Source organism: Bombina bombina, chromosome 1 (genome assembly GCF_027579735.1).
Source record: "Bombina bombina isolate aBomBom1 chromosome 1, aBomBom1.pri, whole genome shotgun sequence".
In the NCBI taxonomy this organism is placed as follows: domain Eukaryota; kingdom Metazoa; phylum Chordata; class Amphibia; order Anura; family Bombinatoridae; genus Bombina; species Bombina bombina.
The window spans coordinates 1,558,696,643-1,558,712,432 of NC_069499.1; the positions used below are offsets into that span (position 1 = coordinate 1,558,696,643).

Genomic DNA, 15,790 nt, shown 5'->3' on the forward strand with positions numbered 1-15,790 from the left:
ACTAATCTACATCTTTTAAATATCGTTTTAGTCAAATAAAATAAAAAAATAAAAATTCTCTCTCCCTCACACCCCTCTAACCAAGCCCTTGTATCCGCACCTCCTATTAACAAAACGTTGTTACTTTTCTCCTGTAACAGAGCGAAAAATCTTTATACTCCTATCCTCTGCTCATCTCACAACTTGTCCACTTGACCCTATTCTTTTACAACTTCTTCCCTCTCTCACCTTCTCAAACCCCTGTGCTAACTCATCTCTTTAACCAGTCTTTCACCACTGGCACATTTCCTGATATAGTCAAGCATGGATCAAACATACCAATCCTAAAAAGCCCCCACTTGACCCCCCCATCCCTTCTAACTATCATCCAGTCTCCTTAATTCCCTTTGCCTCCAAATTATTGGAGCGACTAGTCTTTAATTGCCTAACCTACAATGTGACTTCTGCCACACAACTAACTCATTACTTGATCACCAACAATGTGGCTTCGGCCCTAAAAACTCAACAGAAACTGCTCTCACTAAAGTAACAGATGATCTGCTATTAGCTAAAGCAAATTGACACTACTCCTTACTAATTCTTTGGGATCCATCTGCTGCTTTCGACACAGTTGGCCATCCTCTTATAAATCCTATATTCTTTTGGCATCCGTGACACAGCCCTCTCCTGGTTTGCTTCCTATCTCTCATTTGCAGTTTCCTTTAACAGCATATCCTCTGATCCTTTTCCTCTCTCAGTTGGAGTACCACAAAGCTCTGTCTTAGGTCCCTTACATTATTCTATCTATACATCCTCTCTTGGAAAAAACAAATTACAGTACATCCTCCTTTGGCTTCCAGTACCACTTATACGCCGATTACACCTAAATCTTCTTTCCTTTCCTAATATCTCTCCCTCTTTACTCAACCAGATTGCCAACTGTCTCTCTGCAATTTCCTCTTGGATGTTCTCCCACTATCTCCAACTCAATCTGTCTAAAACTGAGCTGCTTCTTATTCCCCCACTCAAAGACATCCAACACCTGACATTTCTCTTAAAGTTGGAGACTCTAATCACTTCACATATTCAAGCTCTTACCAAATCCTGCTGGGCACACCTACACATCTCCAGTATTCAACCCTTCCTTACTCAAACTAAAAAAATACTAATTAACACCCTCATTTTGTCACGCAATCTACTGCAATCTACTTCTTAATGGCCTTTCCAAACACTGCCTCTCCCCCACCAATCTATCATGAGTGCTTCAGCTAGACTCATCCACCTAAGTCGCCAATCTACATCAGCTGCTCCGCTCTGCCAGTCTCTACACTGGCTCCCCATACACTCTAGAATACAATGCAAAGTATTAACCCTAACCTATAAAGCACTTAACAGCCTCACTCCCAACAATATTTCCTTTCTCATCTCCAAATACTCCTTGAGCCAACCTCTTTCATCAACCACTGACTTGCTCCTCCCCACTCCTATTATCTCTACACCCCTCTCTCGCCTACAAGACTTCTCACGTGCTGCACCTGTCAGACTGTTTCCAACCTTGTACAGCTTTAGACTCTCTTGGAGAACTGGCTTATTCAGAGAGGCTTACAATTTCTCCTGTTTTTTTATATTACTCAAATCTTGAACTTCCTGACTTGCTGCAGCAATTATAATCCACATGACAAGTTACCCCAAACCTTATGTCTCTGTACTCTCAACCTGTAGCCTGTGAGCTCTTCGGAGCAAGGCCCTCTTCCTCCTGTACTAGTTTTGTTTAGTCTGTTATGCTTTTTGTATCTTATCACAAATCTTTGACATTGTATAACCCAATCTCTGTACCAAGCTGTTACGGTTGCCTCCAGGCTGGCTGGAAGTTGGACCGTAGAAAAGGATGCTCCTAGCGCTCACCAAAGAATCATCAGCACCATAGTCAGCAATCCCTGTAGTGATATTAAGCTGTCCCCTACAAACATGAGTCAAAGCTTCAAGTTAGAGGGTCAACATAGGTCTGATGTGCTGGAGCACACAGCCTCCTTTTTATTGAGGTTACATGCAAACAGGACACTCTCAGGGGGAGGCATAAAATCCCCCATCACACATTTGATATTAGATAGAGAGACACTCCCTTTGACAGGCCACAACATTTACTTCAGCAGATAACATTACACACAATAAAACAATGCAGTCCACCTTATCAATACTAGTCTGATTAGACAATGGGAAAGTTGATCACTAAACCTAATTAGAGCTAATCCCAGCAGACTTGTATTTAGAATAGGTTTCTTGAAGCTGAACAAAATTTAACTCTTAATGGCACACAATGAAACTGAACCAAGTGGGAGAAAGCCAGGGACAAGTCATTTCACAGGTCTGGGGACATAGTCTTAAAGGGGGCATTGTTCACCAGAGTCACAATATGTCCCCAGACGGTTCTTAAAGGGCCACACACACACCCAACAAAAGTCAATATGTCCTCAGGGGCACAATCTTCCAGGGGCCATAGTCATGTGGAAGGAGGCTGGCAAATAGGCTTCTCCAAAATCCAGGGAAGCAGGGCAATTTTCCATTTAAAGGGCCAGTTACAAACAGCAGTTTGTAACATATCTCCCCTTTTGGAGGGAGACTAACCAGGCACCTGACCTTCTGTCGGTCAGTGCCTAAGTTAGTCTCGCAACCCACCCACAAATAAACACTAGCAGCAAAGCAGCCCCCCCACAACAAGTAGCACTGGCCTGTAAGTTCCAGGTTATAGGATGACAGTGTAGCATCCTCTGCCTTCCTGGCGCAGCTGGGCAAATAGCTGATGGTACTTGGGGGGCAGAGGCCAGCGGCACTCTGCCCTGGTGCCAGCGCTTCTGCTGGGGTGAGGGGTTTGCAGGCCAGTCCTGTAACAAGGACAAGGTCTGTAGGGCAGAGGCCAGCAGTGCTCTGTCCTGATGCCAGCTCTTCTGCTGGGGGAATTGGGGCATAGTCCTGCCCGGTGGCAAAGGAAACGTGGGGGTCAGTGGGGGTTAACATCTCCACTGTTAACCCTGGGCCCAAGTTAGGAGTTAGCTGGGGAGGGGGAGATTGGCTTACCTCCTCCTCCTGATACTCCGGCGGCCGTTGGGAAGGGAGGTCGATGCTCTCCGCTTCCTGTGGAACATGCTGCGGCTGGGGAGAGAGACCGGTTGTCTCCTCTCCCTGGAAGGCACACTCCGACTGGGGAGGGAGGTCGATGCTCTCCCCTCCCTGTAGCTGGGTCTGTCGCTGGGGATCTGGGCCGCCTGCCCAGCATCCCTGTAGGGCCGGTAGAGAGACTGCGGTCCCATCTCCACCTGCCTGCTGGGGGTCCTCCCAGGACCAGTCTATGAGGCCTGCTGCCTCTGGTATCTCTGGTTGGGGAAGGAGACCGGTTGTCTCTTCCCTCTGCACAGTATACTGCCGCTGGGGAGGGAGGTCGCTGCTCCCCTCTCCCTGTGGAACATGCTGCGGCTGGGGAGAGAGACCAGGTGTCCATACCCTCAAACTCCACAGTTGGCGCTCAAAGGCTCGTGCCGCTTTGTTCTCCGTAGCCAATTCCCGGATGAGGCGACTGACTACCTCCTGTGCAGGGTCTGGACCATATCGGACTAGCCGCCTCTTTACTTCTGGAACGAAATCCGCGCCCTCATAGCGACGGATCCGGTTGAGGTGCTCTTCACATGGTTCTGACCAGTATCTTGTCAGCTCCATGCTGCTGTAGGTAGGGACGCTGCGCAGTGGCTAGCGTTGCCCTCAATTACTCTCCTACGATACCAGTGCTGCTCCTTGCGCTAGGACGCCAATCCCACCGCTGCCGCCAAATGTTACGGTTGCCTCCAGGCTGGCTGGAAGTTGGACCGTAGAAAAGGATGCTCCTAGCGCTCACCAAAGAATCATCAGCACCATAGTCAGCAATCCCTGTAGTGATATTAAGCTGTCCCCTACAAACATGAGTCAAAGCTTCAAGTTAGAGGGTCAACATAGGTCTGATGTGCTGGAGCACACAGCCTCCTTTTTATTGAGGTTACATGCAAACAGGACACTCTCAGGGGGAGGCATAAAATCCCCCATCACACATTTGATATTAGATAGAGAGACACTCCCTTTGACAGGCCACAACATTTACTTCAGCAGATAACATTACACACAATAAAACAATGCAGTCCACCTTATCAATACTAGTCTGATTAGACAATGGGAAAGTTGATCACTAAACCTAATTAGAGCTAATCCCAGCAGACTTGTATTTAGAATAGGTTTCTTGAAGCTGAACAAAATTTAACTCTTAATGGCACACAATGAAACTGAACCAAGTGGGAGAAAGCCAGGGACAAGTCATTTCACAGGTCTGGGGACATAGTCTTAAAGGGGGCATTGTTCACCAGAGTCACAATCTGTCCCCAGACGGTTCTTAAAGGGCCACACACACACCCAACAAAAGTCAATATGTCCTCAGGGGCACAATCTTCCAGGGGCCATAGTCATGTGGAAGGAGGCTGGCAAATAGGCTTCTCCAAAATCCAGGGAAGCAGGGCAATTTTCCATTTAAAGGGCCAGTTACAAACAGCAGTTTGTAACACAAGCGCTATGGAATTTTGCGGCACTATGCAAATAAAAGATAATATCATTGCAAACTGCAATACTCTGATTTTTTTTACATTTTGTCTACTAATACAGCTAAAACAATTATATATATATATATATATATATATATATATATATATATATATATATATATATATATATATATTATATACATATATACACACACATACATACACATAATGTCAAAATAACCAGGTTATTGCAGTATGCAATGATACCTTTTTATTGGAGTAACATAATACGTAAAAGACAAGTTTTTGAGAGTGCTCTGATTATTTTGTTTATGAGCACTAAGCCTCTAATTTATGCTCTTAAGTTTAAAGTACTCAAGAGCCTCAGAGAACTGCCGCATGACCCAATCAGAATTTTTTCTAAAATTATATTGTACAAAGATATTCAAGAAACTATTAAATTACATGTTGCCATAAAATGAAGTACACAGGTACCAAGGGAGTGATTTTTTAAATTAAAATTATGCAACCAACAACAAAAGAACACAGGAGCATCATACACATATGATCTTGGCAGTTAACTGGGTTCATTCACTTACATCTGGGGCACTGGCCATGAAGGTTAATTTAAACTGAGCATATTGGTTCTTGGCAGAAACAGGAATAAATTACAACGTTACAAACAGGCTCTTGGAAAGTCAAATACATTAAGCCAATCAGCAAGTGCTACCCAGATGCTGAATTAAAAATGGGCTGGTTCCTAAGCTTATATTCTTGCTTTTCAAATAAAGATACCAAGAGAACAAAGAAAATTTGATAATGGGAGTAAATTAGAAAGTTGCTTCAAGTGAAAGTCATCCATGGCGTTTTTGAAACACTAGGGTTGACTGTTAAAACAATTAAAGGGCACTTTCATTCATGAAGTATAAGATACTTCATGCAGAAAGTGCCTTTATTTGTTTCAACTGTTCGCCGTTCTTAGCTGCTACATCAGCTAAGGCAAAAAGATATTTTGGTAAGAGGTGACATTTTCACCTGTTAGCAAATAGCGGTGCGGTAAATCCGGCTCCCATGGGCGCCAAACCGGATTTGCCGCACGACAATTAGCTAAGAGGTGAAAACGTCACCTCTTAGCAAAAAAAATTTTTGGGCCGTGGGCTGCTGTAGCAGCTAAGAACGGCGAATGGTTGAAACGAATAAAGGCACTTTCTGCATGAAGTATCTTATTCTTCATGAATGAAAGTGCCCTTTATTTGTTTCAACAGTCAACCCTTCAAAAACACTATGGTTGACTTTCCCTTTAAAATTGCATGTGCGATCTGAATCATGAAAGAAAAAAAATGTGGGTTTAGTATCCCTTTAATACACACACACACCAGTTCCTGTTAAACATATCTGTTCTCTCTGCAGTTACATATTGTTCCCTGATTGTATGTACGACTCTTGATTTTGTGTAAAAAAACTGTACTTGTCCGATGCTCCCTACGCAAATTCTGTAACCTAAAAATGCTACAAATCAAATAACCAGGGATCACACCCTTCTCAAACTCATAAATGGGACATTGCAGTGGAAATGTATGCTCTAAGGGCAGACAAATCCCTTTACCTTTTTAAATGCTTGAAAAAACTAAAGTTCCTGAGTGGCTCATTATTGGAAATTTGTTTCCTCTAGTTACAGAAGTACCAACATTATATCCTCCAGTTTGCCTGTTAACTACAAAGCCTAAAATATTTAATATCTGGTCCTTTACAGAAAGCGTTTAGTAACCCCTGTTCTAATTATTGGAGCGCGTAATGTTTCCACTACTCTCTGTAGAACTATGTGTTTAATTCCCACAGATGAGTAAAACACATAGGTAAAGTCCTGCTTGGGTCTTGCAGCTTCCAAGCTGAACACAAATTGGTGGGGACGTGCAACTGCTGCTGCAGATTATAAAAACGTGATAAAAGAAGGATGTTATTCAAAATTAAATTCTCTAAATAATTATGTTCTATTTATACCTCCTTCATAATCATCAGATTACATCTTTTTGTATGATCAGTGGTATTTCCAGTAGGAAAGGTGTGTCGTTTATGCAGAGAATATGAACATCTTTATCAGACTTGACACTACTAGAGCAGTCGATCATAGGAATGGACAAATGAGTCAGATGTGCTTAACTATGCACTAAAAACTCAAGAGGTGGATTATAGACCTAAATATAGCAATATTGGGAAATTAGTTTTACAGATATGTAAACAATGAAACAAAAAAGTACAGTGATGATGTTAACAACAAGAATATTATAAATAAATATGTATGCCCGTCTAAAGTCTGTATAAAGTTCTGGTGACTGGACTTCCTGGGTGTAAATTTTACTGTCAGGAAAGGCTTAAAGGGACAGTATACACCAATTTCTAAATAACTGAATGTATAGACACTACTATGAAGAATAATATGCACAGATACTGATATAAAAATCCAGTGGAAACTCTTTTAAAACCTTACTTAGAATCTCTGAGTTGAGCACTGTTGAAAAGTTTAGGCGGGGACACCCACTGAAATGGTCTGGAAAGCAAAAATAGCAGACACTCCCCCTTCCCCCACATATGAAAAGATCCTTTACACAAACAGGAGCAAGCTGGAGTATGTATACGTCAGTATACATCTAAAACTTTGGGGCTTGGTTAGGAGTCTGAAAATCAACACAATGTTATTTAAAAATAAGCAAAACTATACATTTTTATAAAAACACTAACAGATGGGCTATACAAATGGATCATCTACAAAACATTTATGCAAAGAATAATCTAGTGTACAATGTACCTTTAAAAAAAAAAAAAAAGAAAAAAAAAAGAAATTAAAGGGACAGTAAAGCCAAAACTAAACTTTCATGATTCAGATAGGGCATGCAATTTTAAACAACTTTCCTATTTACTTTTATCATCAAATTTGCTTTGTTCCCTTGGTGGTATTTTTGAAAAGCAAAACCTAGCTAGGCTCAAACTGATTTCTAAACAGTTGAAAACCGCCTCCAAGCTCAGAGCATTTTGAACGTTTTTCACAGTTAGACTGTGCTAGTTCACATGTGTCATATAGATAACATTGTGCTCACTCCCGTGAAGTTATTTAGGAGTCTTCACTGATTGACTACACTGCATGTCTGTCAAAGGCACTTAGATAAGGAGGCTGTCTGCAAAGGCTTAGATACAAGGTAATCACAGAGGTAAAAAGTATATTAATATAACTGTGTTGGTTATGCAAAAACGGGGAATGGGTAATAAAGGGATTATCTATCTTTTTAAATAAGAAAAATTTTGGTGTAGACTGTCCCTTTAAAGAAAGAATGAATATTTTTATTTCCTGGATAATCCTGAATAATTAAAAATGTAGTACTATATAAAAAATTAATAATATTGTTTACTTAATTAAATGGAAATTTTAAAAGATTGTCCATTCAACCAATAGTGTTGCGGGATCTCATGTATTATGTTCGTAGTATCAGTTTTGTAAACAACTGAATTTCCTATCACACAATTGATTTTACTATGTGTTTAAGTTATTTTTACATGTAGTACGTGTGATATAAAACCCCTATAGCATCTACAGAAAGCGAATATGGCATAAACCTTTATAATATATTAAGTGATCTGGGTAGAAGAGGAAGGTACATTTTAAAATAAAAGAATTGGGTGTAGATGATATGAAGTTAGAGGACTACAAGAACGTACAGGAGTAGTTTTCCGAAAGATGCCACAAGCATGGCCAGAGGGAATTTAGTTTTCTCTGGGCAGGTATATACAGGGGGCAGTGATACCGAGTATCTATACACTAATAATAATCATCATGCTATACCATACAGTGATACTGAGTATCTATATACTAATAATAAGCATAGCATGCTACACCATACAGTGATACTGAGTATCTATATACTAATAATAAGCATAGCATGCTACACCATACAGTGATACTGAGTATCTATATACTAATAATAAGCATAGCATGCTACACCATACAGTGATACTGAGTATCTATATACTAATAATAAGCATAGCATGCTACACCATACAGTGATACTGAGTATCTATACACTAATAATATTCATGCTATACCATACAGTGATACGGAGTATCTATAAACTAATAATAATCATGCTATACCATACAGTGATACAGAGTATCTATATACACTAATAATAATCATACTACACCATACAGTGATACTGAGTATCTATAAACTAATAATAATCATGCTACACCATACAGTGATACGGAGTATCTATAAACTAATAATAATCATGCTACACCATACAGTGATACTGAGTATCTATACACTAATAATAATCATGCTATACCATACAGTGATACTGAGTATCTATACACTAATAATAATCATGCAACACCATACAGTGATACTGAGTATCTATATACACTAATAATAATCATGCTACACCATACAGTGATACTGAGTATCTATACACTAATAATAAGCATGCTACACCATACAGTGATACTGAGTATCTATAGTCACTAATAATAATCATGCAACACCATACAGTGATACTGAGTATCTATATACACTAATAATAATCATGCTACACCATACAGTGATACTGAGTATCTATATACACTAATAATAATCATGCTACACCATACAGTAATAGAGTATCTATAGTCACTAATAATAATCATGCTACACCATACAGTGATACTGAGTATCTATACACTAATAATAAGCATGCTACACCATACAGTGATACTGAGTATCTATATACACTAATAATAATCATGCTACACCATACAGTAATAGAGTATCTATAGTCACTAATAATAATCATGCTACACCATACAGTGATACTGAGTATCTATATACTAATAATAAGCATGCTACACCATACAGTGATACTGAGTATCTATATACTAATAATAAGCATGCTACACCATACAGTAATACTGAGTATCTATATACACTAATAATAATCATACTGCACCATACAGTGATACAGAGTATCTATATACACTAATAATAATCATACTACACCATACAGTGATACTGAGTATCTATACACTAATAATAATCATACTACACCATACAGTGATACTGAGTATCTATACACTAACAATAATCATGCTCCACCATATAGTGATTTAAGTATATACACACATATAATAATCATGCTGCACTGTATAATGATATTAAGTATATACACACACAGATAATAATCATGCTGCACTGTATAATGATATTAAGTATATACACACACAGATAATAATCATGCTGCGCTGTATGATGATATTGAGTATATACACACAGATAATAATCATGCTGCACTGTATAATGATATTGAGTATATACACACAGATAATAATCATGCTGCACTGTATAATGATATTGAGTATATACACACAGATAATAATCATGCTGCACTGTATAATGATATTGAGTATATACACACAGATAATAATCATGCTGCACTGTATAATGATATTAAGTATATACACACAGATAATAATCATGCTGCACTGTATAATGATATTGAGTATATACACACAGATAATAATCATGCTGCACTGTATAATGATATTGAGTATATACACACAGATAATAATCATGCTGCACTGTATAATGATATTGAGTATATACACACAGATAATAATCACGCTGCACTGTATAATGATATTGAGTATATACACACAGATAATAATCATGCTGCACTGTATAATGATCTGAGTATATACACACAGATAATCATGCTGCACTGTATAATGATATTGAGTATATACACACAGATAATAATCATGCTGCACTGTATAATGATATTGAGTATATACACACAGATAATAATCATGCTGTACTGTATAATGATATTGAGTATATACACACAGATAATAATCATGCTGTACTGTATAATGATATTGAGTATATACACACAGATAATAATCATGCTGCACTGTATAATGATATTGAGTATATACACACAGATAATAATCATGCTGCACTGTATAATGATATTGAGTATATACACACAGATAATCATGCTGCACTGTATAATGATATAGAGTATATACACACAGATAATAATCATGCTGCACTGTATAATGATATAGAGTATATACACACAGATAATAATCATGCTGCACTGTATAATGATATTGAGTATATACACACAGATAATAATCATGCTGCACTGTATAATGATATTGAGTATATACACACAGATAATAATCATGCTGCACTGTATAATGATCTGAGTATCTGTACACAGATAATCATGCTGCACTGTATAATGATATAGAGTATATACACACAGATAATCATGCTGCACTGTATAATGATATTGAGTATATACACACAGATAATAATCATGCTGCACTGTATAATGATATTGAGTATATACACACAGATAATAATCATGCTGCACTGTATAATGATCTGAGTATCTGTACACAGATAATAATCATGCTGCACTGTATAATGATATAGAGTATATACACACAGATAATCATGCTGCACTGTATAATGATTTTGAGTATATACACACAGATAATAATCATGCTGCACTGTATAATGATATTGAGTATATACACACAGATAATAATCATGCTGCACTGTATAATGATCTGAGTATCTGTACACAGATAATAATCATGCTGCACTGTATAATGATATTGAGTATATACACACAGATAATCATTCTGCACTGTATAATGATATTGAGTATATACACACAGATAATAATCATGCTGCACTGTATAATGATATTGAGTATATACACACACAGATAATAATCATGCTGCACTGTATAATGATATTAAGTATATACACACAGATAATAATCATGCTGCACTGTATAATGATATTAAGTATATACACACAGATAATAATCATGCTGCACTGTATAATGATATTGAGTATATACACACAGATAATAATCATGCTGCACTGTATAATGATATTAAGTATATACACACAGATAATAATCATGCTGCACTGTATAATGATATTAAGTATATACACACACATATAATAATCATGCTGCACTGTATAATGATATTAAGTATATACACACAGATAATAATCATGCTGCACTGTATAATGATATTAAGTATATACACACAGATAATAATCATGCTGCACTGTATAATGATATTAAGTATATACACACAGATAATAATCATGCTGCACTGTATAATGATATTGAGTATATACACACAGATAATAATCATGCTGCACTGTATAATGATATTGAGTATATACACACAGATAATAATCATGCTGCGCTGTATAATGATATTGAGTATATACACACAGATAATCATGCTGCACTGCATAATGATATTAAGTATATACACACACAGATAATAATCATGCTGCACTGTATAATGATCTGAGTATCTGTACACAGATAATAATCATGCTGCACTGTATAATGATATTGAGTATATACACACAGATAATCATGCTGCACTGTATAATGATATTGAGTATATACACACAGATAATAATCATGCTGCACTGTATAATGATATAGAGTATATACACACACAGATAATAATCATGCTGCACTGTATAATGATATTGAGTATATACACACACAGATAATAATCATGCTGCACTGCATAATGATATTAAGTATATACACACACACAGATAATAATCATGCTGCACTGTATAATGATATTAAGTATATACACACAGGTAATAATCATGCTGCACTGTATAATGATCTGAGTATCTGTACACAGATAATAATCATGCTGCACTGTATAATGATATTAAGTATATACACACAGGTAATAATCATGCTGCACTGTATAATGATATTGAGTATATACACACAGATAATAATCATGCTGCACTGTATAATGATATTAAGTATATACACACAGGTAATAATCACGCTGCACTGTATAATGATCTGAGTATCTGTACACAGATAATAATCATGCTGCACTGTATAATGATATTAAGTATATACACACAGATAATAATCATGCTGCACTGTATAATGATCTGAGTATATACACACAGATAATAATCATGCTGCACTGTATAATGATCTGAGTATATACACACAGATAATAATCATGCTGCGCTGTATAATGATATTAAGTATATACACACAGATAATCATGCTGCACTGTATAATGATATTGAGTATATACACACAGATAATAATCATGCTGCACTGTATAATGATCTGAGTATATACACACAGATAATAATCATGCTGCACTGTATAATGATATTAAGTATATACACACAGATAATAATCACGCTGCACTGTATAATGATATTAAGTATATACACACAGATAATAATCATGCTGCGCTGTATAATGATATTAAGTATATACACACAGGTAATAATCATGCTGCGCTGTATAATGATATTGAGTATATACACACAGATAATAATCATGCTGCGCTGTATAATGATATTGAGTATATACACACATATAATAATCATGCTGCACTGTATAATGATATTGAGTATATACACACATATAATAATCATGCTGCACTGTATAATGATATTGAGTATATACACACATATAATAATCATGCTGCACTGTATAATGATATTGAGTATATACACACAGATAATAATCATGCTGCGCTGTATAATGATATTGAGTATATACACACAGATAATAATCATGCTGCGCTGTATAATGATATTGAGTATATACACACAGATAATAATCATGCTGCGCTGTATAATGATATTAAGTATATACACACAGATAATAATCATGCTGCACTGTATAATGATATTGAGTATATACACACAGATAATAATCATGCTGCGCTGTATAATGATATTGAGTATATACACACAGATAATAATCATGCTGCGCTGTATAATGATATTAAGTATATACACACACAGATAATAATCATGCTGCACTGCATAATGATCTGAATATAAATACAGAGATAATAACCACACTTCACGTAATAATGATATAGAGTATTGATAAAACTCTTGTAATTAATAGACAGACTGACATTGAGCACTCTGCACTGTATGAGAGTATAAAGTATCTGCACATTAGGTGCGCACTGTATAATAGGAGTGAGTGCCTGTATATTAGGTGCACACTGTATAATAGGAGTGAGTGCCTGTACATTAGGTGCACACTGTATAATAGGAGTGAGTGCCTGTACATTACTTGCACACTGTATAATAGGAGTGAGTGCCTGTACATTAGGTGCACACTGTATAATAGGAGTGAGTGCCTGTACATTAGGTGCACACTGTATAATAGGAGTGAGTGCCTGTACATTAGGTGCACACTGTATAATAGGAGTGAGTGCCTGTACATTAGGTGCACACTGTATAATAGGAGTGAGTGCCTGTACATTAGGTGCACACTGTATAATAGGAGTGAGTGCCTGTACATTAGGTGCACACTGTAGAATAGGAGTGAGTGCCTGTACATTAGGTGCACACTGTATAATAGGAGTGAGTGCCTGTACATTAGGTGCACACTGTATAATAGGAGTGAGTGCCTGTACATTAGGTGCACACTGTATAATAGGAGTGAGTGCCTGTACATTAGATGCACACTGTATAATAGGAGTGAGTGCCTGTACATTAGATGCACACTGTATAATATGAGTGAGTGCCTGTATATTAGGTGCACACTGTATAATAGGAGTGAGTGCCGGTATATTAGGTGCACACTGTATAATAGGAGTGAATGCCTGTATATTAGGTGCACACTGTATAATAGGAGTGAGTGCCTGTATATTAGGTGCACACTGTATAATAGGAGTGAGTGCCTGTATATTAGGTGTGCACTGTATAATAGGAGTGAGTGCCTGTGTAGTCATCATGTTGCACTGTTCACTTGTAATTATTAATGCAGCAACTTTAAAAACTATCATTTAGTTTGTATCATTCTATGAATAAATCCCCTTATTCTATTAACTATAGAATGAACTTGCTGCCAACTTTTGACCATCAGAGGATTCCAGTGCAGCCCCCAGCTTTTCTTTTGAAGTAGGAAAGTTATGTCCCATTTAACACACATCCTTTTATGTTACCCCATTAAATTCCTGCACTCTCTTCACCCCTCTTTTTACTCTTTATCTGCACAATCATAGGGTTTTAAGTTTCCCACAGCTGAAGTGTTAAAAAAGTGCTGGGATATATAATAAAAAAAACTTGCAGGAGAATCAATCTTCATATTGGTTATACAGTCTGCAATGAACAATGGTGCAGAGTATCTATACACTGATAATAAAAACACCAAACTGTTCCAAATGTTCTGTAATATATGCTAACATTACTGGCAGTCATGGGGTTAAGGTACAGACTAGTCTTTTAAATCCTTCCTTCTGGAGGGCTTTATAGCAATTGCCACAAAACTTTGAGATTAGTCACTAAAAAAAGAGAAGTCAGCAACAGGTGAATAGTACAAAGAGGCATTTTGTTAACATCTTTAACCCCTGTGCTGCCAGGAGATATGTAATGCTCACCTGGCAGCCCTGGGGTTAATACAGATAAATTCTCCCCCATCATCACCACCCTTTTCAAACTCCTTACCTGTTTGGGGGCACCAACGACGTATAATAATGCCCATAGAAAACAGCGCTCACAGCCAACGTTGCCACCAAACAAAACCATTTTAACGCACGTGGACGCATTTATTAAAAAAAACTGAAAAACTAGATTTATCCAATATAATTAGCTGGGCTGCCGCAGAAGAATGAATGGGAGTGAGCGGTATAAAAAAATAATCATTCAGGGAGATTCTGCAAGTAGAGAATTAGAAATAAGCAGAACCGCCACATTAATATTTCTATAGTAACCAATAAAAGGACAACTGTACCAGTATTTAGATAAAATTACCCACCCTCACCCAATATTGTTTTGGTTTTGTTTTTTTGGGGAGTGGGAAAAGTGCTCAGCTGCTGTTGAGTAGAATGTTGTACTAACTTGATCCTAGCTGAGTGTTTGGGAATAGTGACTAAAGCTCCTCCCACTCGTTACAGCCCTCAGCCCCACTGAGCAACAAGAGAGGCGAGTGCTTAACCCTTTCATGACATAGGCAATTGTTCAAGTTCTGAACGTAAACGAAACCTTGAATTTCAGCTATATGTCTTTTCAACCATAATTTACCCCTTTCACATTAAGTGCACCCACACTAATTATATATTGTTTTTTAGAGGACAGATAGGGCTTTCTTTTGGCATAAAAGATTTATTTCTCAACTATAATTTTATATAAAAAAAATCAAAGTAAGTGTGAGAAATTAAGAAAT

At 37.3% G+C, this 15,790-nt stretch overlaps 1 protein-coding gene across 2 annotated transcripts in view; it reads right to left on the minus strand.

Moving 5' to 3' along the window:
- The window catches only part of ST6GALNAC2 (ST6 N-acetylgalactosaminide alpha-2,6-sialyltransferase 2), a 172,875-nt gene extending 157,433 nt beyond the window's left edge, over nucleotides 1-15,442 (minus strand). For both annotated transcript variants that reach the window (XM_053709498.1, XM_053709492.1), the window contains exon 1: nucleotides 15,073-15,442. In XM_053709498.1, coding sequence (XP_053565473.1) covers nucleotides 15,073-15,173 — 101 coding nt within the window. In that variant the 5' untranslated portion in view covers nucleotides 15,174-15,442. The remainder of the gene's footprint in view (nucleotides 1-15,072) is intronic.
- Nucleotides 15,443-15,790: the final 348 nt, after the last annotated feature.